A 27,763-nucleotide genomic window follows, 5' to 3' on the forward strand; every position below is an offset into this window, starting at 1 on the left:
CAATATCTATAATTAGAAGAACCTATTATAGATTAACACAGTTCTCTAAGAAGAATGGACTTAAGATTGATGTTACTATTACCAAGGTTTAAAGTATCGGAAACGCCAAGTGTATTGGAAAGGCAATTTTAAGAAACGTATTGGCATAAACCTTGGATACACAGTTCTCTAAGAAGAATGGACTTAAGATTGATGTTATTATTACCAAGGTTTAAAGTATCGGAAACGTCAAGTGTATTGGAAAGGCAATTTTAAGAGACGTATCATGATAAACCTTGGATACGCATGCATATCGGAGAAAAACTAAGATACACATATATATGCTTGGAAACACTATAAATACTTTAACAAATCATAAGAATACATCAACAACACTAAATATAAGACCTCAATGAGGTGTATATACATTAAATTTATATATTTCAATGGTTTTATGAAGAAATATATTGTAGCTAAATATAATTTCATTAAAAATCCTATGCTTAACTATAATTTATAAATTATAATTCTTAAGTTTTAATGTTTTATGTGATGGGAAAAACCCAACTCTCCTATCCAACCATAAAACATGCATTGGCACAATTTCTATGTGAAAATATAATTAATAATAATTATTTATTATTCATTTCCAAAAATTATAAAAAATAAATAAACATTATATAATATATTCAAAATATAGTTATTAAAGAAGAAAATTCAATTGATTATGGATATGATAGATCATCCATAGAATTATAATATACTCAATCATTGTAATCAAATGATAAAATATAATTAATTATTATTTTTAATTCTAAAAATATAAAAAATTATTAAAGAAGAAATTTCAATTGGTCTGTGGATATGATATATCATCCATAGAATTATAATATATTCAATTGTTGTGATCAAATGATAAATTATAATTAATTATTATTTATTTTTTAATACTAAAAATATAAAAATAAAAAAAAAAATTAAAGAAGAAATTTCAATTGCTCTATGGATATGATAGATAAATCCATAGATCTAAAACATATTTAGTCGTTATAGGTAGAGAAAAATTACATTTTCAAAATTTTTCTTAATTTATATTTTTCCTAAATATCTTCATGAAATTTTTATAAATCTATTGATAACACAAAAAAAAATTATGATTTTGAATGTAATAAATGTAGATCAACATAAATTTAAACATTCCAGAAAAAAAGAAATCACAATGTATTATAAAAAATTAAAAAAATTACCTATTTTTGCCATATTTTTTTATAATTTGAAAAATCTTTTAAAATTTAATGATTCACACTTGTTTCTTGCAAACTTTTACAAATCTAGCACTCTAGGAATGAAGTTTGGAGTTTTAGAGTCATTTGAGGGTGAAAGAAGGCTTATTTTGAGGAAAAGAAGCTTGTTTTCCTCCTTTAATTTTTTTTAGTTTTTTGTCGTATCTTTTTTGTCAATATGCTACCAATACGCCCCAATATGCTCCCAATACGGGTTCGATATGCATAAAAAAAGACAAAACATCCAATTTTCATGTGTATCCCATATCTATTTTTCAAAAAAATGATATGATACACCCTGTATCGGGCATATCGTATATATCGAAATTTTAAACCTTGACTATTACCATGATGACCAATTGAGGAAGATGATGATGGATATGAAGAAGAATTTGATTTTTGATTCGAGAGTGAACTCAAATGGAATGGACTCTGTTTCTGATCAACTCTATGTTCTTCAGTCAACCTATAGTTGTGACTCACTATAAAGCCCAATGAGTCTATCCTAAGAAAAACGGCAGAATGGGGTGGCACCCCAGCTATTAGAATTTGGACTGGTCCGTGGGAGCAACAGGGCATTTGAAGGATGCTAATAAATGGTTTTTTTAGTCCAATGGTGATCTGGTGAAACCTACAACAAAAGTCGAGTCCAAAAGCAATCTAGTACAATTTATAAGAACATAGGAGTCCAACAAAATGAGCTGGTGATTCTAGGAAAAACCCACATTGCATTGATAATTTCTGTACTTCATGAATTCTTACCTACTTGTGCCAGATTTAAATGCAAAAAATATTCACTCTTGGTAGAGAAAAGAAAGTTGGAAGAAAATGGGTCTGTAAAGCATTCTACCCCTTTAAATTTATAATAAGGGCAAAATAAACATTTTGTCATTATTGATCTCTCGACCTGTACTCTCTCTCTCTCTCTCCCTTTTTCTTGTTTCATTTTGAAAATTTGAAAGCGAATAATGGATAAAATAGCCTTTTTCGTCTTTCTGTTAATGGGCATCAATGGCAATGAGGTTTTAGACAATTGTCAAAAAACTTAAGGGTACCCTAAGACAATATGTAAAAAGTAAGGGCAAAGTTAGTCAATTAGTCAAACCATAAGGATAACATAAGAAATTTGTCCTTTTATTTTTAAGACCAAAGGCAAATTTCATTCGCCTTTTTTGAGGTATATTTGGCTTTAGGGTTGGGTTAGGGTTTTGATTCATTGACTCGAGTCGGGTTCAGGTTTTGGCTGACCCACCCCATTGGGTCATGATACCCTACAACTTATTCACTTCTAACTCTATAACCTTAAAGTTTATGACTTATTTACATGTTGGTTTTGGTTTTCTTCTTTTTTTTAATGGAAAAAGTGACACCTTAGAATCTATAAAACAATTTCCTAATTTAAATTAATGGATTTTAGGTCTTTAAATGTGTTAAAAAATACATTTGAAATGCTACAAGCGGAGTCAGGTTGGTATTAGGTTGGCTCTTATAGGGTCAAGTCGTGTTTAGAAATCATGTATTTTTTAAACCCTGTCGCGTCGTGTTAGGGTTGCAACAAATCCATGTCCAATCTAAACCATGAGTTGGAAGTTCTACAAACAAATTTCATTGGTCAAGCAACATGAATCTCACGACTCATTACATCAAAAAGAAAATGGGAAGGGGAGGATCATATGTGAATTCTGGAACAAGATAAAGCAAAATGTGCTAGAGAATGTATAGATAATTCTCGGTTTTTGACTAGTTCGATTCTTCGGTTTTCTGGTTTTTTATATTTATCATATATGTTTTATAAATAAATGTGTATACATACATACATACAGACATACATACATATATCTATATCTATATATAACTGTAAATTGATTTAACCAATGAAATTTGTTTATAGATATATGTATGTATGTCTGTATGTATGTATGTATATATATATATATATATATATATAATATACCGGTTTATTTGATTAACCACCAATTTTTTAGGTTAACCAAAAACAGAATCGATCCTTCAATTTTTCAAAAATACCAAATCATTCAGTTAATCCAGATCTTTCAATTCATTTTTCTTAATTCGGATTGGCTTTTTCTATTTTTTATGAACACCCCTAATCAATAGTAAGGAGGGGTTTGCAACCTGTCCAATAGAAGAGAACAAATGATTTGATAATCGTCTTCAAAAACCTATTTCCAAAGAGAAAAGAAGCCCCTTATACATGGCCTTTGCTTCAACTTCCAATGATGATCAGGCTGCTAAAGGAATAGCTCTAGCATAAACCAAATCACCCGTTTTTAATGATAAAACCAGCACTAGAAGAGGAGCTACCAACTGGTACCATCGACATTCATTCGGTGGAGGCATTCAATTAGATGGAGTGACTTTTGGAAGATCATTATGAACAGGAACCGAGACTACCAGTAGAGATGACTTAAAGAAGTCAAAACAGGCATTCAGATAATATAAGATTTGAGTTGGATGGAAAGGCTTTTGTTGAAAGTATAGAGCATTGAGGCTTTTCTAAATAGCCCACATAATCTGTGTGAATTTCATTTGCACTGGTGCAAATCTAAGCCCAGATTGCACTTAAATCTGCCATAGTTGGGTTTGGGTTTGGATTAGTCAATCAGTCTACATTAAAATTTGATATGCATATTGTGTGTGTATGTGTATATATATATTTTCATGTACGTGTATAATAGGTTTAAGTTTGGGTTAACTAATGATTAGGGTTAGACTCAGCCCCAAAAATATAAAAAAAAAAAAAATTCCCTATCCCATGCAATTAAGGGCTGGATTGATCCACGGCTTGAATCAGGCCCACCCAAATTCATCCAAAAATTGCACCCCTAAAATTGGTTTTAAATATTATGTTTTTATTAAAGAGTCAAAAGTTCAAGCTTCAAAAAGTAATTTTCAATCACACTTTGTTCATGATATACAAATAAAATTAGATTTGAATCTAAATATAAATATAAATAAAATTTGGATCTACCTTTAACCAATTTGGTTAAATCAATTTGGTTAAATCAATATATATATATATTTCTAGTGCTTTCTTATATTTTTATAATATATATTGCAAATAATAAAAAAATGATGAATCAATGAACCAAACCGATCAATCGGTTAGTCAATCGGCTTTGGCTCAATTTTGGTTACCAGTTTTTCAAAAATCGATGACCCCGATTCGATTTCAAAAATAAGCCCACGGTTCGATTAACTGAACCATGAGCACCCCTAGGCACTCATATGTTTCCCTATCTTATTTGGGATTCACAACGTGTACCACCATATTAGCCTACCGGTCGAATGGGAGTGCACCATTTTATCATTCTTCGACTTGTTCAGCTCCAAACACGAGGCGATCCTTGGCTCAGCTAGTTGTCACTTCCTTGTTCATCCACATGTTAGCCCAACCTGGGCCCTATTTATGACCTCTAACATTTTGGTATCTACCAAGCACAAGTAGAGGATATGTTAGGTAATAGGGAAAATTCCTAATTACTGTCATATACTTTGGGCCTACTGCCACTTTGGTCCCTAAACTTTAAAACGTGACATTTAGCACCCAAACTTTCAAAACGTGATAATCTAGTACTTGTCATTCACCAGTCATTAAGCAACATTTGAAAAAATACAAATGCCCTTTGTGTGTCATCTAATTCTCTTTACCAACCATCTAAACATTGACAAAAATTGAATAGTCCTAAATCCTTACATCTTCTATTTAAGAAAGTTGGGGTCACGTCTCAGTGGGCATTCCGATGACCCCAATTAACTTTATTGAATAAAAGAGACAAAGGATTTGGGACTGTTCAATTTTTATCAACGTTTGGATGGTTGATAAAGAAAATTAGATGACATTCGAAAGGTATTTGTGTCTTTTCAAACGCCACTTAAAGTCTGGGGACCAAAGTGGCATTAGGCCCAAAGTACATGGAACTAATTGGGAATTTTCCCTAGATAATATCCTTCCCATTCTACAAGAAAAAAGGGGATTTTAGATATCTTGAAATGAAATCTTGACATGTAGGAGTTTAGATAAAATCATAAAACCACCAAAATGACATCTTATCTAGTACTAAGCCATTTTAAGTATGCAAGGAAAGAAATCTATATATACTAATTTTTGTGGGGACTGAATCCGGTTTCATTTTAAAATCGGATTTATTGTTTGTAAAATTGTGCTCATACCGTTCTCACAGCCCTTCTCAACCGTGCATTGAGAACATCTCTCATGAACAAAAGGATACAAGTATGGAGATGTTCCATGACTGAAAATGGGCTGAGCACAATTTTGTGAGGACTGATTCCGGTCTCGTTTCTGTTCTAAGAAAACTTATATTACAAATTGATTTCTACTTTGTATCAATAACTCGTATATACAAACAGATATACGACGCAAAAAGCTTTGCGATCTAACAACTAAAACAAACATTAGATTAGAGACAAATCTGAGCTAGCTTGGAAGGAAAAGCATAAGCTGGTTGAGGTGGTGTGTACGTCCAGCTGGTTCAATACTTAAAGTTCTTTCCTTCGAAGGTCTGGCCGAATTGCCAGCTCGGTGGGGCAATGTGCCACGAAGTGGATATCCGTCCGTCGCTTGCGATGACTCGGAAGGTCAGAGACTGACCCACCAAGTTGGCGTCCGCTATCCAGTTCTGGCCCCAGTCTCGTTTCATCGGCGTCCATTCCACTTTGTCACCCTTCACCAATACTTCCTTTACGTCCCCAGCACCTCCAACGTTCCATACCAACACCTTGTTGTAATATGGGTTCCCTGATATTGTGAATCGAATCCCTCCCTTTTTTTTGCAAGAAATCCTACAAAAATACCTTACAGTTAATTACATTTAGGGTCTGGATTTTGAGAGGGGGAAATTAAGTTGGTTTATAGGATTTTAGTTCCATTAAGATACCTATTTTTCATTTCTTAAAGAAAAAGTTGCTGGTCATTTTACTATTTATCTAAGAAATAAAAAGAACATGGATAAATGCACTTACCCCGTCAGTGTTTACTGGGTAAGTACATTTAGGATTTACCCAAGTAAATAATTTTCCCGAAAAGCCAATGGGGCCTTATTATGTGGAAATTAAGAACCTGTTTGGTTTATAATTGGAATCAGAATCGGAACCAGAATTGGATGAAATGGATTCTCATTCCAAGACCATTTCCTCAAATGGGGGAAAGTCATTCCACCGGAAATACAAATGGATTCACATTCTGTCCATCCAAACAGTTGGAATCCGAATATTGCCGCAAACCAAAGGGATCCTAAACAATTTTTGAATCAGTGACAGAGAATGGTCGTTATATAACCTGCGATATTTAATGGGAATGATGCCAGATTTGTACTCAGCAATCAGAAGGAATGCAGGCTGTGCGATATCAAAATGTTCACGTGGTGGGTTGCACCATCCTCCATTGTCGCTGGGAAGATTGTAGTTGGGTGGGCAAATGTTTGTAGCTGTAACGAAGAGCGAAGGTTGCCCTGGTTTGCACCATTGGTCGTCGTCGACACATTTGACCTCATAACACGCACCGCATGCAAATCCGTCTTTGAACAAAGCAGTGCTCAAGGCCGCAGTGTGATCGCCATAGCCTTGTGCGCGCAGATCACCATAGCCACAAGCTCCCCCTGAAATTAGATAAACCAGCAGCAGGTTGATCTATGGAAAAAAGAAGGTTATTGTTTGTCTGGATTGATCGTAAAACAGAAGGTTACCCATTGTTCCTGATGCATCAGCCCCTCCATAGAAGGTAGCATGAGCTGATTTCCATGGCCCTGGTTTGAACTCGGGCCGAGATTCTTTGAGATGAGGCTCATGGACGACATGCTTTTTCTCTATGTTGTAGACGATGTATCTGGCCTGCACATGAGGCAAAACAAGAACAAAAAGCACCGCCAATGGCAGAAGGATGCGCGATGGTGGTGCCATGGTGCAGGCGAGAAGGGTGGTGCGTGGAAGGTTAAGAACTTCAATTTGTCTAGCTCTTTATTTTAATTTGTGTGCGTGTGATGTAGTGGTTATGTATATATATGCTATGAGATATACAAATTTGGGTTCGGTTTGTTTTGCCTGCTTAATTTGTATTTTTGAGTCTGAAAAAGGGGATGACAGTAAATTAAGCCGATTGAGGTACAACGGCTTTTAGCCCTTGTTGCCTCTACATACCCGAAACCAACTCCAAACAGATTTGAGGTTTGTGTGGAGCTGAGAGCATCTTCACCTTCCCATTCAATTGTTCATGCATTCTGAAAATAAACAAACAAAAACCCAAAATAGGAATGGGGAGAATGTGATGAATCCTTTAAGCTACGTTTGGAAACAATGCAAATGGAGTGTAAATCCTGGTTCAAGATAAATTTGCACTTGGTTCACTTTTGCCTGTGTTTGACAATATTGCATTTTTGCATTGACAAATGATAGACCAATGCATATTTACATTGATAATAAGATGTAAAAGTACATCAATAAAAAATAAGTAAATTTGCATTCAAGTGGGCTTTTGATAAAAAAAAAAAGCATATGCTTTATTGGAATTAGTGTTTGCATCCATTACTGCTAAAAGTCTACTTGGTAAGAAGTTAAATTTGCCAAGCAAAACTAACCCAACTTTGCAATTTATATGAACTGTTTTACACTCTACATATTTTCATTCACACATATTCGCATCGTTTCCAGGCGCAGCCTTAGGCTCTTTTTACTTTTCGGTAAATTATTTATCTAGGTAAATGCATTTATTTGGTTAAGTGTTTGTGTTTTCCACTTATCAGGATAAATGCATTTATCCATATTGTTTTATTTCCCAAGTAAATAAACTAATGGCCATTTTATCCATATAAGTCTATTATTAAAAGGGACATTTTTGTCCGATCCAAGTATTGGCAACTTTCCCCTATGTGGGAAAGTTATTGACCCACTCGGGAGATAGGTATCACTTACTCGGTAAGTAAAACCCAAGAAAATAAATTTTCTTTGATGTCCACGTAAATCTGAAAAAAAAAACATAGATTTCTTGGTCAATGGCCAAATTTCTCCCTTTCAAAATAAAAAAAAAAAACAAACGTGTCCTTCATTTTCACTTCATTTCCTTTTTCACCCCAATTCAAACATAACCTAATCAAATCAAAATCATGTTGACATGCCAAGCTAGAGAACAAAACAAACAAATTAGCTAGCTAGGATACAAGCCATGGGTTCCTAAGCCATATATTACAGGTGGGTCCCAGATAGGGGAGTCAATTGACCAGTTTTGAATTGGATCCAATCCAATCCAAACCTAACCAAATCAGATTTGGATGATCCATTATAATTATTGGGTTGGGCCAATTCAAAATAAATTGGTCCATATTATTATTAGTCTGAATTGGACCTAAACCAAATTTCTAATAATCCAATCATGAGGCCAAACCCTTATCCAATTTGAAACTATTCAAAACTGAGCCGACATAAAATTACTTTTATGAAAGTACTTTTTTAAATACAATTTTAAGAAAACACTTTTACAAAAGCATTTTTATAAAAGTAATTTTATGAAAAGTACTTTTACAAAAACACTTCCACAAAAGTACTTTTATGAAATCACTTTTATAAAAGTAATTTTATGAAAAGTACTTTTACAAAAGCAATTTTGCAAAAACACTTCTGTGAAAATACTTTTATAAAAATACTTTTATAAAAATACTTTATAAAAACATTTCTATGAAAGTATTTTTGTAAAAATACTCATAAAAAAATACTTTTATAAAAACTCTTCTTCGGAATTTTTATATGTTCTGTTTTTTTATATAATTCTTGATATTTCATCTGATTTGGATTGGATCCAGTCCAGTCCATTTACATTTTAATGGATTGGATTGGATTTAATTTGTATTGGATTAGGAATTGATTAGATGTAGCCCATTTGTAAGTAGACTCACATTGGACTGGATCATGTTGGACTAAATTCAGTCCAATTGACACCTCTAGTCCCAGACACACGGTACTCCATATGTGTGGTGTAAGCCACGTAAGAAAAAGAATTGAGAAGATTAACTATTACCCAAAGCATATGATTTCAGGGCTACAATTTGCATGCATTGATGCATATACTATTTTAGTATGTAAGGGTCAAAGCTCTTAATTAACCATTTTTGTCTTTTTTTATTGGTAATAAATGAAAAACAGACAAAGGAAGGAATTCACACTTCCCTTGACATGCATGCATCTGATCTTTTTAGTTGTAAAAAAAAAAAAAAAAAAGCAACAGTCCAACAAACATAAATGTGAGAGAAAAATTATCTGTAATTCCCAAAAATAGTGAGATGGTAGCTAGCTAGGCAATCTGTATGTCTTCTACTACCCCACCCGGCCACCAAGCAATTACACAAGTGAATAGTTTCTTGCTATGTGTCTTTGGAAGTGATTCTTGGCCAAAATGTTATTGGATTTTGGCAAAGTGTTCTTTTTTGGTAGAGAAAAGGGGAAGCCGGACTATTCGATCTCACTTTGTCTTTTGTTTTATTACTTTTCTGTTTTTATTGCTCTTTATTGCTGTTCTTCTTTGTAGGGATTACATTTGAAGCAATTGGATCTCTCATAATCTTCTAGGGGCCGTTTTATAACAAATGCATGAAAAGGTTTGAGCTGAACGCATGGCATATGTCTTAGTGAATAAGTTGGTTATGAACTCTTTAAAGTCTCTTCAATAAGCCATTCAATTCAGCCACTCTAGCCATTAAAAAAAATATCCCCCTAGCATTTTGATTTCTTTCCTTATTATCCAAAGCCAATTGTTGCATAGAATCCAATGTATCATGCATATTAGTGTGGAAAATAGACAAGATAAAAAAACCTAATGTCTTAATTGCTCATACAGATCATAGATAAGCTCTTTCTATTTTCTACTAAATTCATCAAAGTTGATTGTTCTCTGATAATAAGTAAGGCTCCGTTTGAATAGGCATTTATTATAGCTCTGGGCTGTGAGAAACAAAAATGAGTGATCAAGAAGTATTTTGACCGTTGGGTTAGAGTTGCTTTTAGAAAGCCCCAGAGCACAAAGCTATGCCTAAAAATATGGCTTTGTACGTGCTTTTGGGCTTTAAATTAAAAGCACAGACAACCTGAAGCTTAATTATCCTTACGTAACCTAAATTGTCAGCGAATTGAAATCTATAAATAGGCCCTCTATATAGAAGTTCCAAACAGAGAAGTTCATTTCATTCGAAACACCCAGAGAAGCAGAGATGGAAGCAAGAAGACTGATCATCATTTTCCTTTTTCTATCTTTCCTCGTCTCGGGTTTGTGGTTCTAATTAAACCTTTTAATTCTTTATTTTCCATTCCCAGATACGTAGTTACAGTAGGAATTAAATAACGAAGGAATCTATTCATATCTCGTTGATTTCAGGCTCACAATCAACCACATTTACTTTCAAAAACAACTGTCCATACCCCGTCTGGCCAGGCGTATTGACTGGTCAGGGTTCAGCTCCTTCGACGTGGTTCGAGCTTGTAAGCAGAGCATCATCATCCATCGTTATCTCACCTCCGTGGTCTGGGAGGTTCTGGGGTCGAACATTCTGTTCCACAAACAGCGGGAGCTTCAAGTGTCTAACCGGAGACTGTGGCTCCGGCCAAGTTGCATGCAATGGAGCGGGAGCAATTCCACCGGCCAGCCTAGTGGAACTAACGCTAGCAACAAACGGAGGGAAGGATTTCTACGACATTAGCCTCGTAGATGGCTACAACTTGCCCGTCTCCATCGCCCCACAGGGCAGGTCAGATTGCAGTGCGGTGAGCTGCCCAGCTAACATTAACTCAGTCTGCCCATCGGAGTTGAGCTTTACGGCACCAGACGGCCAAGTAATTGGTTGTAGGAGCGCTTGCGATAAATTCAAAGATCCAAAGTACTGTTGCACCGGCTCGTACGGCTCACCGTCGACTTGCCCTCCGACGAACTATTCCATGTTCTTCAAGAACCAGTGTCCTCAAGCTTATAGCTACGCCTATGATGACAAAACAAGCACATTCACATGCACCGGTTCCAACTACCTCATCACCTTCTGTCCTTGATGGAGAATATATAGATCAATAAAATTGTATCCTTTTCCTTCACATTTTTCAATTAAAAGTTATCACTGAACACCAAAGCCAGTAGAGCTGTATGCCATTAAAGATATGAATAAATCAGATAATTAATTTAATTAGTAAGGTTGAAATTTTCTCTCTCCATAAGCAACATAGAAGGTAAAAAATTAAACCAGTGGATAGATAGATAGATACTCAGGCTTTGACTTGGTTCCTTAGCGCCAGGTCCAGGTCGGCCAGGATTACATAATGCATGCATGCATCGTTGTCCAATTGCCTAATTAAGGTACGTAGCTTAGTTGGCTAACGGTTAATAATACAAATTGCAATATGAGAAATTGAAAGGGTTGTTGACTTGAAATTTGAAATGAGCTTAGTTCAGCTTTTACGCTTTGACCATTGATCTCATCGTCTTAGATTTTGACTTGGACTCTAAGGCTCGTTTGGTTTGGGGATGACAAGCAGGGAAAATGTGGAATGTTCTGAAATATATTCGTTTGGTTTGTGGGATGTAATGAGATGGGTGATGAGAAAAAGGTAGGATTATAGATCCCAATAATTCTTGGGATATGGACGAGTCCTAATTAAAGGGTGAAAAATAGAGGTGTTGGGATAAGGGTGAGCATGGGTCAGTTCGGTCCAAGACAGAACCTGAAACTTACCCTGTAGAGGTTGGTTCTAGGGTTAGTTCTAGCCTTGGTGGTTTAGTTCCATGGTCTATCCATGGAATAACATTAAGAATCAAATTAGATAATTATTTATGTTATTGAATTTAATATAGTACTATATGTTATTTTTTTAACATTAAGAATTATAAATTTGACATAATTGCATAATCACAAATTGTATCATTGATAATGCTTACTATCAATATATATTATTAATTTGAAATCACAATCATAAAATGTTTAAACTTGATTTTCAATAATAAAAAAAAAATAATAATAATAATAATAATAATAATAACAACAACACCAACAATTCAAAACATATCACTATGATTTAAATTTGTAAATATTACCTTTTACATTACTTATTATACACATTCAAATAATAAATTGAGGAAAGTTATCAATTTGCTTAAATTTCTCAATGGTCAAGTGAGACCATAGTCTTTATAAACATGTATGAGTTCTTAGGTTCAAATCTTTACATCATCAAAAATATTTTAACATTTAAGGTTTATTTTAAGGAAAACTTGGTTCAAGGTTAGTTCCATTAGAACCAACCCATTTACTCACCCCTATACTAAAACAAACAAGACATGTTATCATTCCTCTCCTTTCTCTCTCACCCCTTCTTTATTTTGTGGTCTTTTTGAATTTTTATTTTTAAAATTAAACAGAATAACTCATGGTTTTTAAAACCAAACCGGTCAGGAGTTTGATTACCGGTTCAAATAGTCCGATCGTTCAACCCGGATGGTCAGTTTGTTCTGACAAAAAAATTAAAAATTTTGAAAAACGGTCAAAACCATTCAAATGGTTCAAACGGTTAACTGGCCGGTTCAGCAGTTTGCTAACCAAAATCAACGATTTTGGGGGGTAAAAATGGTTTTGGGGAAAAATGGAACTGGTTAGGTGACCAGTTCCTAGTTTTTCTGGTCTGACCATCCAATCCAATCCGGTTTTGAAAACCATGGAATAACTTAAGTAGCCAATCATTTTAAGACTTCCATCTCTCCTCATTAACTCACCATTAACTCTCTTTTCTCTTATTATTAACTCTTTATTATCTCTCCTCATTAATCATGCCATTAACTTTCTCTCCAATTAACTCATCCACTAATTCTCTCTACTCTAAATTACTCCATTAAATTGCCTAAAATTTATTTACTGTTTTTTTTTCTCTTTTTCTTTGAGAAAATGAATAATAAACCAAACCACTTTGCTTCAAGAAAAATTTATCTACTCTCTTTTCTCTTTTTCTTTGCTAGGCCCACAAATTTCAGGGCCAGCCCAACCTGCAATCAAATAAAAGTTTAAACTTAGTTAATAGAGAAATATTATAGATTGTTAAATCACCCAAACATAATGCTTGGGTTGGGCATAGGGTGCTCTTTTTGTTTCAATTTCGTTTGACAAAGACCATGCATCACACATGCCCCAACTAGAAATCTAGATACTCACACACATTAAAACAAAGGAGTTAGGGTATGCTTTTTTTTTCTCCTTTTCTTGAAGTCTTTTATTTTTTATTCCATGCTATATTACAGAAATAACCAATCATGAGTTAGTCCCACCAATTGTTGGCATTCCTGCAATTTGAATGCTAAGAGTATCATCCTCCCATGTGTTTGTTAGGGGAAAGAGAGGAGAGAGAGAATTTTACTCTTATTCAATTTCCATTTAATTGATTAATACTAAAATTAATAATATGTATTAAACCAAGACTTTATCTAAAACTTATTAAAAATTAAGAAGCTAATAAAAAATTAATAGTTCATGAATTAAAAATTAAAATATGCTTAAATTCCATTTAAAAATAACTAATATGAGTTGAAAATTTAAAATTAATTGGACTACACAATGGTGGGTAGCCCATTAGTCCATTCCCCACACCTATGACCCCAAAACTGTTGGTAGTGGGATCCAATCCGAAGTCTTTGCTAGAAAAAGCCAGCGGTCATACCAATTGAGCCACCCTTTAGTTGGGTGGATCAAGATCAGCATGACCCTTATTCATCTATATTTCTTTAATTTTATGGGCTCCTTCGGGTTTAATTTCACTTAACAAAACTTATGCATCGCACGGTCCCGACTAGTGATCAAATGATATAAACTATATAGTTTACCTTTTGAACTTAGATGGATTATAGAGCTTTTAAAATGGTGGTATAGTTATTGTAAAGATAAAATGGTCCACAATGATCTGAAGATGTTGATTTAGTGGACAATCTCTTATAGTTTCAATGTAAAACCCATCCAAAGTTCAAAGTAACCCTTAGAATCACAACATTGATTAGAATTATAATTTTCCAAAGACATGCAAACACAGCCCGAGCCTCTCTGATCTTCATTTGGCAAGGAGTTAATAAGGGTTAGGGTCGGATCAATCTTGACCCAGTTTTGGATAGGATTTGGATTGAGGTCACTCACCAAACCCGACCCAATGACATGCTAACTTTGAAACGTAACATTTGCAAATACTAGCCTTGGTTAAATATAGGTACACTATTTATGAGATGAATCGGATTGGATCAGTATCCCATTTCCTTTATAGTTGGATCGGGGTGGGTTTGGATTAGAGCAACTTGAATTTGATCTAGATCAGTGCTAGAATGTGACTCATTAACATCACCACATTTTTTTCTGGAGGACTAGTTGAAAGTAGACCTGTTCATGGGCCGGGTAGCCTGATGGCCTGGCCCGCACTTCAGTCGGGCTTGGTTATGTAATTAGGCCCGTGGGCCTGACCTCGGGCCTAACAAAGTAAGCCCGACTGTGTTACAGGTTGGGTTCGAGATTTGTCAAAAAAAACCCAGCCCGAGCTCGGTCTGACCCGACTCAACATTATATATTTTATAAAATACATAATATGTAATTTATATATTATATAAAATATATAAATAATATAATATTTATTAATATATATATATTTATAATTTAATATATACACTTTGTATTTTTTTCTTTATAATCTCTCTCTCTCTCTCTATTCAGCCACTTCAGCAGTAGTAACAACATGGGATAAATTTCAGGCTCGGGCCTTAGAAAAATCTGTTAATACAGAGTGAAAGCCTAGCCCGAACCCGGCCCGGCCTGGCCCATGAACAAGTCTAGTTGAAAGATTTGAGGACTGTGAAATATGAGTCAAATGATCATGGACTAAGCTGGGCCGGGCTTTGCACTTATGACAAGGGTTACAGCCAAGGCCTAGGCACGGCTCAGCCCAGGGTGCCAAGCCTGAAACATAAGCCCGAACCCAAGTGTATATGGGCCCGGGTCTGATTGGGCCTTATTCTGCACAGCCGGATTGGAATGGAATGAAATGATCACCCCTACGACCAAGTACTAATTCCCAAAACAAAACAAATAAGGCATTGATGTTTAATTACCATTACCTCAGTCGTTATCAAACGATAAGAGAATATTATTCATCAAACTTTAGTTGGTTTGTATAATCTACAACCACAATGGCAGATCAGATATATCGATCCTCGTCGGTTGCAGAAGATTAAAAACTCCATTTTCTTCTACTTCTTGGTTTCATATATATTTTAATAATTTGGGATAAGGTTGCCCGGCCCAAACCTCCGGCTACGGAGGATTCGAATCCAGCCTTCATTTTCTTACAATTTGGGTGCAGACCGAAAAGAGCTTAATCCTTCAAAACTTGGGTGCTCAGGCATGTTTAGCACTATCTTATTGTTGGTTTGTGAGTTTGATATTTGAGCTAAAATCAAATTTGTTCCTCAAAATATTGGCGTATCTTACACTTAAAGGGTGTAAATGGACCGATTTTGGATTTGAGCCCGCCCAGTCCAAAATCAATTTGGACGGATTGGATGGACCAACAAAACATATTGGATTGGACTAATTTAATTCAAAATGTTTATTAGATTGGATTGGACCTGATCCTTTCCTAATAGATTTATATTGGATTTGGTTGGATTAAACCAATATCCGGTCCATTGGTGTAAGATAAGAATATAGATGTCAATGGACTGGGTTTAGGTTAAAACCAATCTAAATCAAAACAAATTTGAACAGACTGAATGGTCCATTCATTGAATTGGACTGATCCAAAATATTCATTGGATTGGATTGGACTTGGTCCATTTATAAAGGACCTACATTGAACTGGCTCGGATTGGACTAAATCCAGTCCAATTGACACCCCTACTTACACCAACCTCACCATACATTTCAGCCATCCATAGTTGCATTAGAAACATATTTCCATAAATGATAAAATTGAGCACGAAAAATGTTCTGTGTATGGTTGAAAACACTGTAAGATTGGTGTGAAGCGCACTCTGTAAGGAGCAAATCCGGATTCATTTAATTTGAATTGCATCATACAAGAGAGTCTGAGGCTTGGTTTATTTATAGCTAAAGCTAAAGTTTGTCTTAATATCAAGTCAAATTGTTTATTCTATAAAACAACTTGATGACAAAATTTGAATGGTTTATGAACAGAACAATTACTTTTGATACATTTTTTAATCTTATAAATTGTGTAGATAATAAATTTAAAGCATGTGCTTAGACAATAATTAAGCCAAGCAGCAAATCATCTTTTACATAGAACATGTCACCAGAAGAAATGGCTATTCGATAGGCAAGAAACAAAAAAATTGGGAGGAATTATAGTTCAATTTCAGTATCATCATGTAAAAGTAAATGGAAACTTTTGAGTGCAAATTTGATCCCAATTGATGATGGGTCATAAGTGATAACTAATTAGTATTGTTTTTAGAACTTTTTTTATTCAGTATTAGATTGGAAATGACTTTCTACCAACACTGGCGGGGCTGAGTGGTTGACCTAACTTCAAATATTCTATAGATGATTAGATGTTATTACCAAAAAAAAATCATTAGATATTAAAACATAATTTGTATATTTTAATAAATCTATTAACTAATTTTTTATAATAAAAAATTAATTAAATAAAAAAGATAAGATAAGGGAATACAAGAGGGACCAGCCCAACAAAAATAGGCCAACAACTTACAAACAGCCCATAAAAAGACTGACTCGACCCAACCCCAAATTCACTCAAACCAAAACCTCCCTAAAAAGAATCCGGATTTGCTAATTACAACACATTGTTAGTCACGCTCATCTAGCCATGCATCAGGAATATTGGCAATGTAAAGATGTACGACCAGGTGAACATAATCAGCAAAGTACTGTGGTCAGGAGATCCGAACTACTCCCCCTAAAACCCCAACACCACCTAGCAGGAAAACCTACTCAAGCCGGGGGATACCTCGAATGCATTTTGAGGCTCCACCCCTGCTTGAACCACCTTATTCACATAAATGTCCACAAGTTTCCTCAATTAGAGAGTCCATCGTAATAGTGAATCTCCACGCCTTCGTCTTATGTATTTGTCCTCACTTTGCTTTTCAACCAAATATTTCCCCGATTCATTCATCTGATCACCACCCAAAAAGAACAAACCCAACTTCTTTCCAACTTTATGTCTACGTTAACACACCATTCAAGAGAGAACTTCCGCCTCAGCCCTGGTTTGATTATTGGGATGAAAATTTGTCAAATTTTCAATGGTCTGAACCCTAACCCAGAGCCTGATGTACCTAACCTTACAGCTCTAATCAACCTCAACCATCAACCTGAGGGTCAACAGATACAGTCGTAAACCCTCCTACAATGTCATCAAAATGTATTGTTTTTATTGACCTGGAAATTGATCAGTTGTTTTTATTTTAGAAAACAAAACCGTTTACATTGTTTAATATAGGGGTGTAATTTGTGAATTGGATGGGGTTGAAAGTCAACCCAGGCCCAACCTTAAAGGTGCAAACTTTGGGCTCAGGACTGACTCAACCCAGAATTCAGATTTGGTCCTTACAAAATCGTCCTCACAGCCCATTACAACTGTTCTTTTATTCATAGGAAGATACTCCCAATGCACAGCTGCAACGAAGACAGTGTGAAAATGCTTTTCTGAGGACCTAATCCCAATTCCCCAACCTGAGCTCAAATTCAAGTTTATCAACCAAGCCCAAACTGAACTTTACCAAAACAACTCGGACTGGGCTCAAGTTTGCACATGTTGATCAGGTTTAAAAGAATTTGTGCATATATTTATATTTTTATACACTTATCCGCTCTATGCCTCCACGCAAAAAACAAATCCCCAATTGCTGAGCTTCACTTTTACAGAAATTTTAAATATTATTTTGGCTTAGTTTGGAAAGAATATAAATAAAAATATATAAACAGTATAAAACCTTACATTTTGTGTTATATATATATATATATATATATATATATATATATATATATATATATATAATGAAATTGGAAATTGGAAATTTACACTAGTCTCAATTGAAAGCCGGACCAAAATTTTCCGTTACCCAATATGTAGAGTTTTCTCTCAACACAACCTTGATATTGTAAGAATCCACAGTTAGTTAAGCTGGCCCTTCAGCTAAAACAAATAGAGTAGTTGTAAGTTGTAACAAAAATGAGCATCTTTCTGTGTACTGATCAATGTAATAAAAAAATATAAAACGCCAACATTTTATTTAGGTTATGTTTGATTTAAAGGAAAAAGTAGGGAGAGGAAGGGAAAGATAGAAAAACCTTTATTTATTAACCTTCTATGTTACCTTTTTCTTTCCTTTCCTTTACTTTTTCCTTCAAACCAAAACACAGCTTTATTAAACAAAGTTTCTCTGCATCCCTCTCCTGCACAGAATTTGAAGTTCATTAGCGTTGAGACCTATATAAAGCCCCTCCAGTTCTGACTTTTGATGAACAAGGATAATCATCCAAACCAACTGTGGCGATATGGAAACAACACTTGTCGTCTTTTTTCTCTCTCTCCTTGTCTCTGGTTTGTGATCTCACAACTTTTTGATTCAAGAAGTAGAGTCGTAGTTTTTACTTTTCAGTATTGGTGATGTTAAATTGACGATAGAAAATCTGTTCGTGTCGTTTGATTGCAGGTTCATACTCAGCCACATTTACCTTCACAAACAAGTGCCCATACACCGTCTGGCCGGGCACATTGGCGGGCTCAGGACCATCAGCTCCCTCGACTGGATTCGAGCTTGCAACCGGCGCATCAGCATCTCTAGACATCCCAGCGCCATGGTCCGGCCGGTTCTGGGGTCGAACACTTTGCTCCACAGACTCTGCCGGGAAGTTCAGGTGTGGGACTGGAGACTGTGCCTCCGGCCAGGTTGCATGCAACGGAGCCGGAGCAATTCCACCGGCCAGCCTAGTGGAATTCACCTTAGCAACAAACGGAGGGAAGGATTTCTACGACGTTAGTCTCGTCGACGGCTACAACCTACCCATCTCCATCACCCCGCAGGGCATGTCAGGTTGCAATACGACGAGCTGCCCAGCTAACATGAACTCTGTCTGTCCACCGGAGTTGAGGGTCAGAGGATCAGATGGGGGAACGATCGCTTGTAGGAGCGCTTGCGACGCATTTAACGATCCCAAGTATTGCTGCACCGGCTCATTTGGCTTGCCGTCGACATGCCCTCCGACGAACTACTCCATGGTCTTCAAAAACCTGTGTCCACAAGCTTATAGCTATGCGTATGACGATAAAACAAGCACATTTACGTGCACCAGTTCCAACTACCTCATCACCTTCTGTCCGTGATAGAAGCTTTGTAACCTTTTTTTTCCTTTTCACATTTTCACTGAAGCTTGAATTAATTAGACAATTGATTAATTATATAAAGGCAAAGAGGGTGTACGATTAAATCAAAGAATTGATACTCAGGTTGAAATCGGTCCTTTAGCCAAGATTTAGGTTTTCATGAATGATCCTCTTTTTTGCTTATTTAAGGTCCCTTAGTTGGCCTAGATGAATCAATGAGTCGGTGACATAAATGTAGTAGAGTTCACTGTGAATATGATGTAAACTAAGCAACCATAACCTGGTCTTGGTTGTATTGTGAAGTTGGTGATGAGTTAGGAGAATGGAACCCACCTAAGAACTTTTATTTATTAATATGGAGTGATGCATCGATGAGTGGGCTCTCATTTTTAGTAAGCTGTTGTAACAGAAATCAAAATAAACAAAAGAAAAGAGTGGAAACAAAAAAATAAAAAATAAAACAAAACAACCCACAAGATTTAACATGGTTAAGCATTTTGTGTCTTGAAGATTTCTGAGTTTCATTATTCTCAAGCAATTAGATTCCGTCCTATAGAGGAAAAGGCTAATTTTTACATAAATCGGATTTCTCAAGGTTTCCTAGTCCAGTAATCTGTGTACAACTTAGAACAAACGAGCTAATTTTGCATACCATTCATTGTTGTTTTACTTGTAATTTATCCCTTCTGGTTAAGTGTTACTTCGAAAAATTTTACCTACATTTATTTATCTTCTTTTGCGAGATAAGTAAACGTGTGAATTTCTTGAAGGATTTTATTCTATTATTATTTTTTTTTTGTTCTGGTAGGGACATTTTAATTCCACACAATTTGGTCGATTTACCCCCTCCCCATGGGTAATGAACTTACCCACCTCACATATGGGTAAAACTTTCCAAAATAAGTGCCAACAAAAACTTAACAAGGAAAGTTATGTTTCCATAGGACCCACACTTTAATAGTTTGTCATGTGCTTACCCACTCATGCATGTTGCATGGGTTCACGGGATTGCCACTTTTTGTTTTGCCATTCAATAGTGATAATAGTTAGACCAAGTCTCACATTTAACTAGGTTGTATTTGGTACAATTGCTGTTTTAATTGAACAATACAAATTAATACAAATTTGTATTGTTGTACTCTCAAGATTTAAACAAAAAATACAGATAACTAGAAGCTCAAAAGCATATTTATTTAATGAAAGATACTGTGACTTTATACAAGCCTTACAAAAACAGAACCTAAAGACGTGGTCAATCTGTTACCAGAATCTAAGCTAAAATAAAATCCTTCAAACTAGGAAATTATTAACGGAAGTAACAATTAAGATGGACTAAGTCAAATTGACTTTAGTCATCAAATATCCTAACAAACCCTCCCTTAAACTGACCTGCAATTTGCAGTCAATTTACCTTTGGTGCCAAGCATACTCCAAGCAGCTCTCTCAATCTTATGAACACCTCGTGACTCAAAGGCTTAGTCATAATATCTGCCAACTGATCTTTCGAACCACAATGCTCCAACTTAACAACCCCATCCTTTGTTAAATCTCGAAGAAAATGAAATCTAACTTCAATGTGTTTGCTCCTGCCATGCATAACCGGATTCTTTGATAATTTAATCGAAGAGCTATTGTCACAGAAAACATCAGTGCACTTACTTTGTTTATGGCCAACTTTTTCAAGAATCCTACGCATTCACACACTTTGGCATGCGCAAGAAGCAACTGCTATGAACTCAACTTCAGTGGTGGAGAGAGTGACCACTGGTTGTTTCTTCGAGGACCATGTTACTGCACCTGAACTGAGCAAGAACACATACCCTGATGTACTATTTCGGTCTTCAACATCTCCAGCATAATCGCTATCTAAGTAGAGCACCAGCTTCTCTTCTCCACCTCTTTTGTAGAAAATTCCCAACTCAGTAGTTCCATTTAAGTAACGCAGAACCCTCTTCACAACTTGTTGATGCAACTCAGTTGGCCTCTCCATAAATCTACTGATTAAGCTCACCACATAAGCTAAGTCGGGTCTAGTGGCAGTCATATACATGAGATTACCCACCATTTGTTTGTAAGTAGTTGCATCAACACCAGTGCCACCTTCATCCTTTACAAGTTTAAAACCTGGAACAATTGGGTTTTTTACTAGATTACTATTTTCCACGCCAAATCTTTCGAGCACTTCATTAGCATATTTCTTTTGGTTGATAAAAATTCCTTCACTATCTTGCACCACCTCCACACCGAGAAAGTATTTCATTTTAACAAAGATCAGACATGTCGAACTCTTGTTTCATAGAATTCTTGAACTTTTCAAACATTATTTCATCATTCCCTGTGAAGATAAGATCATCAACATACACACTTACTATAAGCAATTTCCCTCCTTTTGCCTTTGTAAATAAGATATGTTCATGTGGGCTCCTTTCGAAACCTTCTTTCGTGAAATAGGATTCAATTTTGATGTACCAAGCTCGAGGAGCTTGTTTGAGTCCATATAAGGCCTTCTTGAGTCTATAAACCTTGTCTTCTTCTCCCTTTACTTCATAGCCTTGAGGTTGCCCAATAAATACTGATTCATTCAAGTCCCCATGCAAGAAAGCGCTCTTCACATCGAGTTGGTACACATTCCAACCTCTGCAAACAGCAAGGGCTAGAATCATTCGAATGGTATCCCAACGAACTATAGGTGCAAAAACTTCGGTGTAGTCGATCCCAAACTGCTGTGAGTATCCCTTGGCCACGAGCCTTGCTTTGTATTTGTCTACTTCCCAATTCCCGTTTATCTTGGTCTTAAATACACATTTTACTCCCTTTTTTTTTTGCTCCAACTGGAAGTGTAGTCAATTCCCAAGTTCCATTTTCTCAATGGCTTTGATTTCCAAGTCCATTGCCTCTCTCCACTTCTGGCTATTGACAGTATCTTCGAAAGACACAGGATCACTAGAGGCAGTAAGCATCATGAAATTATTTTCTTCTTCTTCTTCAGATAATCCCTCACCACTTACATAATCTTCCATCCACGTTGGTGCCCTTCTAACCCTCCCTTGAACTGGACTTGAAGGGTTGTTTTCAACTTCTTCATTTGATGACGAACCAGACCCAATAGCACCATCAACAACCTGCTCTTCTTCTTCATGTACGTGTTCTGCATCATGCTCTTGTGACCCATCTTCATCTCCCCATTCAAGATCCGCACAGCTAGCTCCTTTAGTTGTTTTACTCCATTCCCACTTCTTGTCCTCTTCAAACACCACATCTCTGCTTTATAATTATCTTCTTTGACATAGGATCATACATCCTATAGGCTTTAGATTCCTGGCTTAAGCCTAAGAAGACAGACTAGAGACTTTTATCATCAAGCTTCTGTCTATTGTTGTCGGGGATATGCACATGTCCAATGCATCCAAACACCTTAAAGTGTGCCACTGAAGGTTCGAAGCCAGACCATGCTTCCTCTGGTGCCTTATCTTTTACAGCAAGAGTAGGACATCGGTTGAGCAAGTGAACAACCCAATTGATAGTTTCCGGCCTGAATTCTTTAGGGACGAGCTTCTCCGTCAACATGCATCGTACCATGTTCATGATCATCCGGTTCTTCCATTCTGCGACTCCATTTTGTTGTGGGGTGTAGGCTACGGTGAGTTGTCTAGCAATACCATTTGAGCTGCAATACTCATTGAATTCAAGTGAGGTGAACTCTCCACCCCGGTCAATTCGAAGACAACATATAACATTTTCAGTTTCTTTTTCTACTAGACTCTTGAATTTTTTGAATACAATAAATGCTTCTGACTTGAGATTCAAAAAATAAGTCTATAGCTTTCTGCTATAATCATCAATAAATGTGAGTATGTACCTTTTATGGCTATTTGATTCAGGTGTGATGGGACCATAGATATCGGCATGTACGAGTTGCAACTTCTTTGTAACTCTCCACAAACTCCTTGTAGGAATGGTTTCTCGTTGTTGCTTGCCTATCATACATACTGTGCATACTGTAGATGAACTATTGAGCGGAGGCATGCCCGTCACCATCTACTTGTAGGATAGGGTTCTTAAGCCCTTGAAATTTAAGTGCCCAAATCTACGGTGCCACAAGTCAGTTTGATCTTCAGATGTGATCTTAAAGCATGCAGGGATAGGAACTTGAGCTTGGTCTACTTGTGTTCCAATTTCAGCAAGAAAAATAAACATCTGATTAGCAGACATTTGAGTCTGCATAATCAACCCTCGTTCATGATGATAAATCTTGCATTCTCCATGTTGTATTAGAATAGCTAGATTGCGTTCCTGTAGCTGACCAATACTAAGAAGATTATTTTTAAGCTCAGGACAATAAAATACTTCAGTAATTACCTGACTTGTGCCATTGACTCGCATCTTGATGCTTCCCTTCCCCATTACTGCCATTTTGGTGTTATTGTCGAGTTTCACAACCTGCCTAAAAGACTCATCTAGATGGAGAAACCACTGCCTATCTCCAGTCATATGGTTGCTACAACCAGAGTCCAAGAACCATATCGTTCCTGTCTTAGAGTTGTGAAGATCCATTTGAGCCATCAGCAACATTTCTTCATCTAACTCGGCATAATAAGCTCCTTTTTCCCAATTAGGACATTCGTATTGGAAGTGTCCTAGGTTGTGGCACTTGTAGCACTCCACAAAAGCTTTGTTAAATCCCTATCTGCCTCGACCTCTTCCACGACCTCGAGATGCACTTCGACCACCTCTGCCTATGCCTCTTCCTCCTTCATATGAGACATTCAAAACTTGTTCATCACCTCTATTATGACTGTTCATTCTTTGTTCATGAACAAGTAAGCTACTTTGAAGCTCATCTATGGTAAGTTTGCTCAAATCATTAGACTCCTCTATCGAACATACCACATAATCAAGTCTGGAAGTCATCGATCTCAAAATCTTCTCAATGATTATGATCTGCTTCATCTTTTCTCCATGAGCTTTCATCTTATTAACAGTAGTCAGTGTCCGAGCAAAGTATTCGTCCACCATCTCCCCTTCTTTCATCTGCAACACCTCAAATTCTCTTCTCAAAGCTTGCAATTGAGCTCTCTTGACTCATGTTGACCCCTGGTATTTTTGTTTCATAGAGTCCCATATGTTCTTTGAACTCCCTTTGTCAAGGATTGTCTCCATGATAGTGCGATCAATAGCCTGAAAAAGATAATTTTTCACCTTTAGGTCCGTGAGTCGCATCGTCTCCATTGTTTCTTTTTGTGCCTCCGTTTGCACAGCTCCATCTTCTACTGTAGGAATTCCTAATTCTACCAAGTGCCAATCCTGTTTGGATCGGAGAAGATTCTCAATGCGCATAGCCCAATGGTCATAGTGACCATCGAACTGAGGAATAGTAGCTTGGACGTATTTATCTGTTGCCATCGCAAGGTGTTCCACTCGTTCTCACCAAGTGTTTCACTCTTATCTCTTGTTAGGATACTGCAGTTCCTAACTTCTCTCAACCAGGCTCTGATATCAGATTGTTATACTCTCAAGCTTTAAACAGAAAATACTGGAAGCTCAAAAGCACATTTATTGAATGAAAAATACTGTGACTTTATACAAGCCTTACAAAAACAGAATTGCAAAAACAGAGCCTAAAGACGTGGTCAATCTGTTATAGGAATCTAAGCTAAGATAAAATCCTTCAAACCATGAAATTATTAACAGAAGTAACAACTAAGATGGACTAAGTCAAATTGACTTTAGTCACCAAATATCCTAACATGTATTTAATCGATATTTTTACCTGAAACATCAAATTTGCGTTCAATTATAAATGTCAATGAAGCAACGAAACAACTTTCATATGTGATGTGACAATACATATTTCTCATTAATTATATTGATCAACACAAAACTTTCAAATAAAAATACAATGGTGCCAAACACAACCTTAGTAAGCTGTCCAACAAGTTCACAAGAACAAAAACAACAAATTTTGTTCTCTTGTATGCATTAGAAATGCACTATAAACCAAAATATTGGATGCAATAGAGATGGCTTAGGAAAGTGGTTTGTTTTTCATTTTCCAATTTGCCACATCATAGGGGGCGTTGTAAAATTAATGCCTTCTTCCCCCAAACACCCTCTGAATTGTTCAAGCAATATAATATCTAAGATATGATCATCGTTGGAAGTTGGAAGATCATCATCGAATTTAGATCGGATATCAGTATATCACCTATCAAAAAAAAAAAAAAAGATCGTATATCACCTATCAAAAACAAAAAATGGATCGGATATGGAATAAAAGCACCCACAAAGAATTTGTATCGCTAGCATTGTCATGGCTAATGGAATTATTAGTTTTCACATTAATAGACCTAGGGCTGTTCACGTGTCCGATTGGGTTGATTTATTGAGGTTTTTTCAACCGATCCAACCTGGTCGGGTTACCTAAGATGGAAATCGAAATCGACCCAATGTTAAGCAAAACCGACCTGGTCAATTTGAGTCGGGTTAAGTCGGTTTGGGTCGGTTTCGGCTCTAAGTTCATCCATGCCCACCATGGCCCATGTACCTGCGTGGTGCAAGTTTGGATTGTCAGTTTGAGAATTTATTTTCGCAAGAAGTGAAGACGACAAAAAGAAGACAAATTGATAAATGATAAGCACCTGGGATTAGAGATTAGTTTCCCCACGAAAACTGAAATCATGAATTTCAAACATTATATCAACGTGTATGCACTACACAAAGGATTATGAACAACTTGGTTAAGTAGGAATTAAGTCGGGTCGGTTTCGGTTTTCTTGTCGGGTTTTCATCAACACCGGTCGGTTTTTGGTTGTACAAATTCATAGACCGATGGTTCGGGTCGGTTTCAGTTTTCTTGTGTGAAAACTGAAACCGACCCGAACCATCGGTCTATGAATTTGTACAACCCAAAACCGACCGGTGTTGATGAAAACCCGACCGACTTGGGTTGGAACGGTCCGGGTTGGTCGGTTTGGTCGGGTTGGGCCTTCTTATGAACAGTCCTAAATAGACCTACGTAGCAACAGCCCATTAAGTCAAAGCGGGTCCAGTACACAATCAACAATATTTGAATAACAATGATAGAGTATTAGATCTCTCCTGCCAGCAAAACATGTTCCAACACCCTCCCAACATGATCTCACACCACATATCTCATACAGCGTGGGTCTTAGTCTCATGGGAAGATGTTCTTTGTATCCACATTGGATGGTCTGAGTCAGTACATAAATCCAACCATTTTGATTTGTTTATAGTTAGACCATATATATACAATATTTAGTGGATTTGAATCAAGGTTTTAAAAACTGACATGGAAATGGAACCGTTCTAGCCACTAGTTTTCAGGTCAACGGTTCGACCGTCCAGGTCAAATAGATCGAACGGTTTGAGCATATTTCCCATTAGATTGAAATGTTTGGGTAAGATGCATACTATATAAGAGAAAATAAGATTGAAACTTGAAAGAAAACTGTCGGTTGAACTGAGAAAGTTTAGAAGAAGAAAAATGATGAGGAAGAGGACTTGCAAGCTTGTAGCGACAACAATGACAGCAACGACGATGGCGATGGTGAACTACAATGGCAACAGTGGTGGCGTTCTCAGTCTCAAATCTCACGCACACTCTCTCTCTCTCTCTCTCACCTTCTCGCGCGAGAAAGACAGATCTGAGATTTGAGCAACAAACCATTTTCCAAGTCAATTGGTTTATCGGTCAAACCATCCGGGTCAACAGTTCATTGACTAATTCAATGGTTTTTAACCAAATGCCGGGTTTGGGGTAATATAGGAAAGGTCGCCTGAACGTTTCCTGTCCGAACGGTCCAACTGTCTAGGTCAACAACAGTTCAAAAACATTAATTTGAATTGAATTCGATTACAATCGGATATTAAATAGTATAAATAAGTTAAATTAAAAATGATCAAAATATTATTCATTATTAACAAAATGACTTTAATATTATATTTTATGAACAAATTGAATTGAAAATTACTTATATGACACTTAAACCTATGACAATTTATTGAAAATAGAACATTCAGACCAAATTTATAAACACCTAAATCTTAAACGCAACAAGAAATCTATCAAACTAATGGAATAAATA

At 36.2% G+C, this 27,763-nt stretch overlaps 3 protein-coding genes and 1 pseudogene across 3 annotated transcripts; 2 read left to right on the plus strand and 2 right to left on the minus strand.

The window, feature by feature from the left end:
* Positions 1-5,583: 5,583 nt before the first annotated feature.
* LOC148870954 (expansin-A16-like) lies at positions 5,584-7,366 on the minus strand. The gene is made up of 3 exons (XM_088970351.1): positions 6,989-7,366; positions 6,583-6,901; positions 5,584-6,086 (listed from the first exon to the last, which is right to left on the minus strand). Exons 1-3 carry the CDS (start codon positions 7,200-7,202, stop codon positions 5,777-5,779), a joined length of 843 nt encoding a protein of 280 aa, XP_088826477.1. The 5' UTR covers positions 7,203-7,366; the 3' UTR covers positions 5,584-5,776.
* Positions 7,367-10,445: 3,079 nt separating this feature from the next.
* Positions 10,446-11,470, plus strand: LOC148870955 (thaumatin-like protein 1). Its single transcript, XM_088970352.1, has 2 exons — positions 10,446-10,550; positions 10,660-11,470. The coding sequence occupies exons 1-2, from the start codon at positions 10,496-10,498 to the stop codon at positions 11,322-11,324; spliced, it is 720 nt and encodes a 239-aa protein (XP_088826478.1). The 5' UTR covers positions 10,446-10,495; the 3' UTR covers positions 11,325-11,470.
* A 7,209-nt stretch (positions 11,471-18,679) lies between these two features.
* Positions 18,680-20,008, plus strand: LOC148870956 (thaumatin-like protein 1). Its single transcript, XM_088971900.1, has 2 exons — positions 18,680-18,875; positions 18,988-20,008. The coding sequence occupies exons 1-2, from the start codon at positions 18,830-18,832 to the stop codon at positions 19,656-19,658; spliced, it is 717 nt and encodes a 238-aa protein (XP_088828026.1). The 5' UTR covers positions 18,680-18,829; the 3' UTR covers positions 19,659-20,008.
* Positions 20,009-21,354: 1,346 nt separating this feature from the next.
* LOC148870957 (secreted RxLR effector protein 161 pseudogene) lies at positions 21,355-21,918 on the minus strand (annotated as a pseudogene).
* Between the last annotated feature and the right edge of the window lie 5,845 nt (positions 21,919-27,763).

Source organism: Nelumbo lutea, chromosome 2, assembly GCF_056320005.1.
Source record: "Nelumbo lutea isolate HS-2025 chromosome 2, American lotus-T2T, whole genome shotgun sequence".
Lineage (NCBI taxonomy): Eukaryota > Viridiplantae > Streptophyta > Magnoliopsida > Proteales > Nelumbonaceae > Nelumbo > Nelumbo lutea.

Bases quoted from the DNA above. Each gene is read 5' to 3' on its own strand.
- LOC148870956 (XM_088971900.1), top strand. From the start codon at position 18,830: ATGGAAACAACACTTGTCGTCTTTTTTCTCTCTCTCCTTGTCTCTG. The intron at 18,876-18,987 runs GTTTGTGATCTC...GTTTGATTGCAG, and splicing joins TCTCTCTCTCCTTGTCTCTG to GTTCATACTCAGCCACATTT.
- LOC148870955 (XM_088970352.1), top strand. From the start codon at position 10,496: ATGGAAGCAAGAAGACTGATCATCATTTTCCTTTTTCTATCTTTCCTC. The intron at 10,551-10,659 runs GTTTGTGGTTCT...CGTTGATTTCAG, and splicing joins TCTATCTTTCCTCGTCTCGG to GCTCACAATCAACCACATTT.
- LOC148870954 (XM_088970351.1), bottom strand. From the start codon at position 7,202: ATGGCACCACCATCGCGCATCCTTCTGCCATTGGCGGTGCTTTTTGTT. The intron at 6,902-6,988 runs GTAACCTTCTGT...ATCTAATTTCAG, and splicing joins TGATGCATCAGGAACAATGG to GGGGAGCTTGTGGCTATGGT. The intron at 6,087-6,582 runs GTTATATAACGA...GTATTTTTGTAG, and splicing joins ATTCCCATTAAATATCGCAG to GATTTCTTGCAAAAAAAAGG.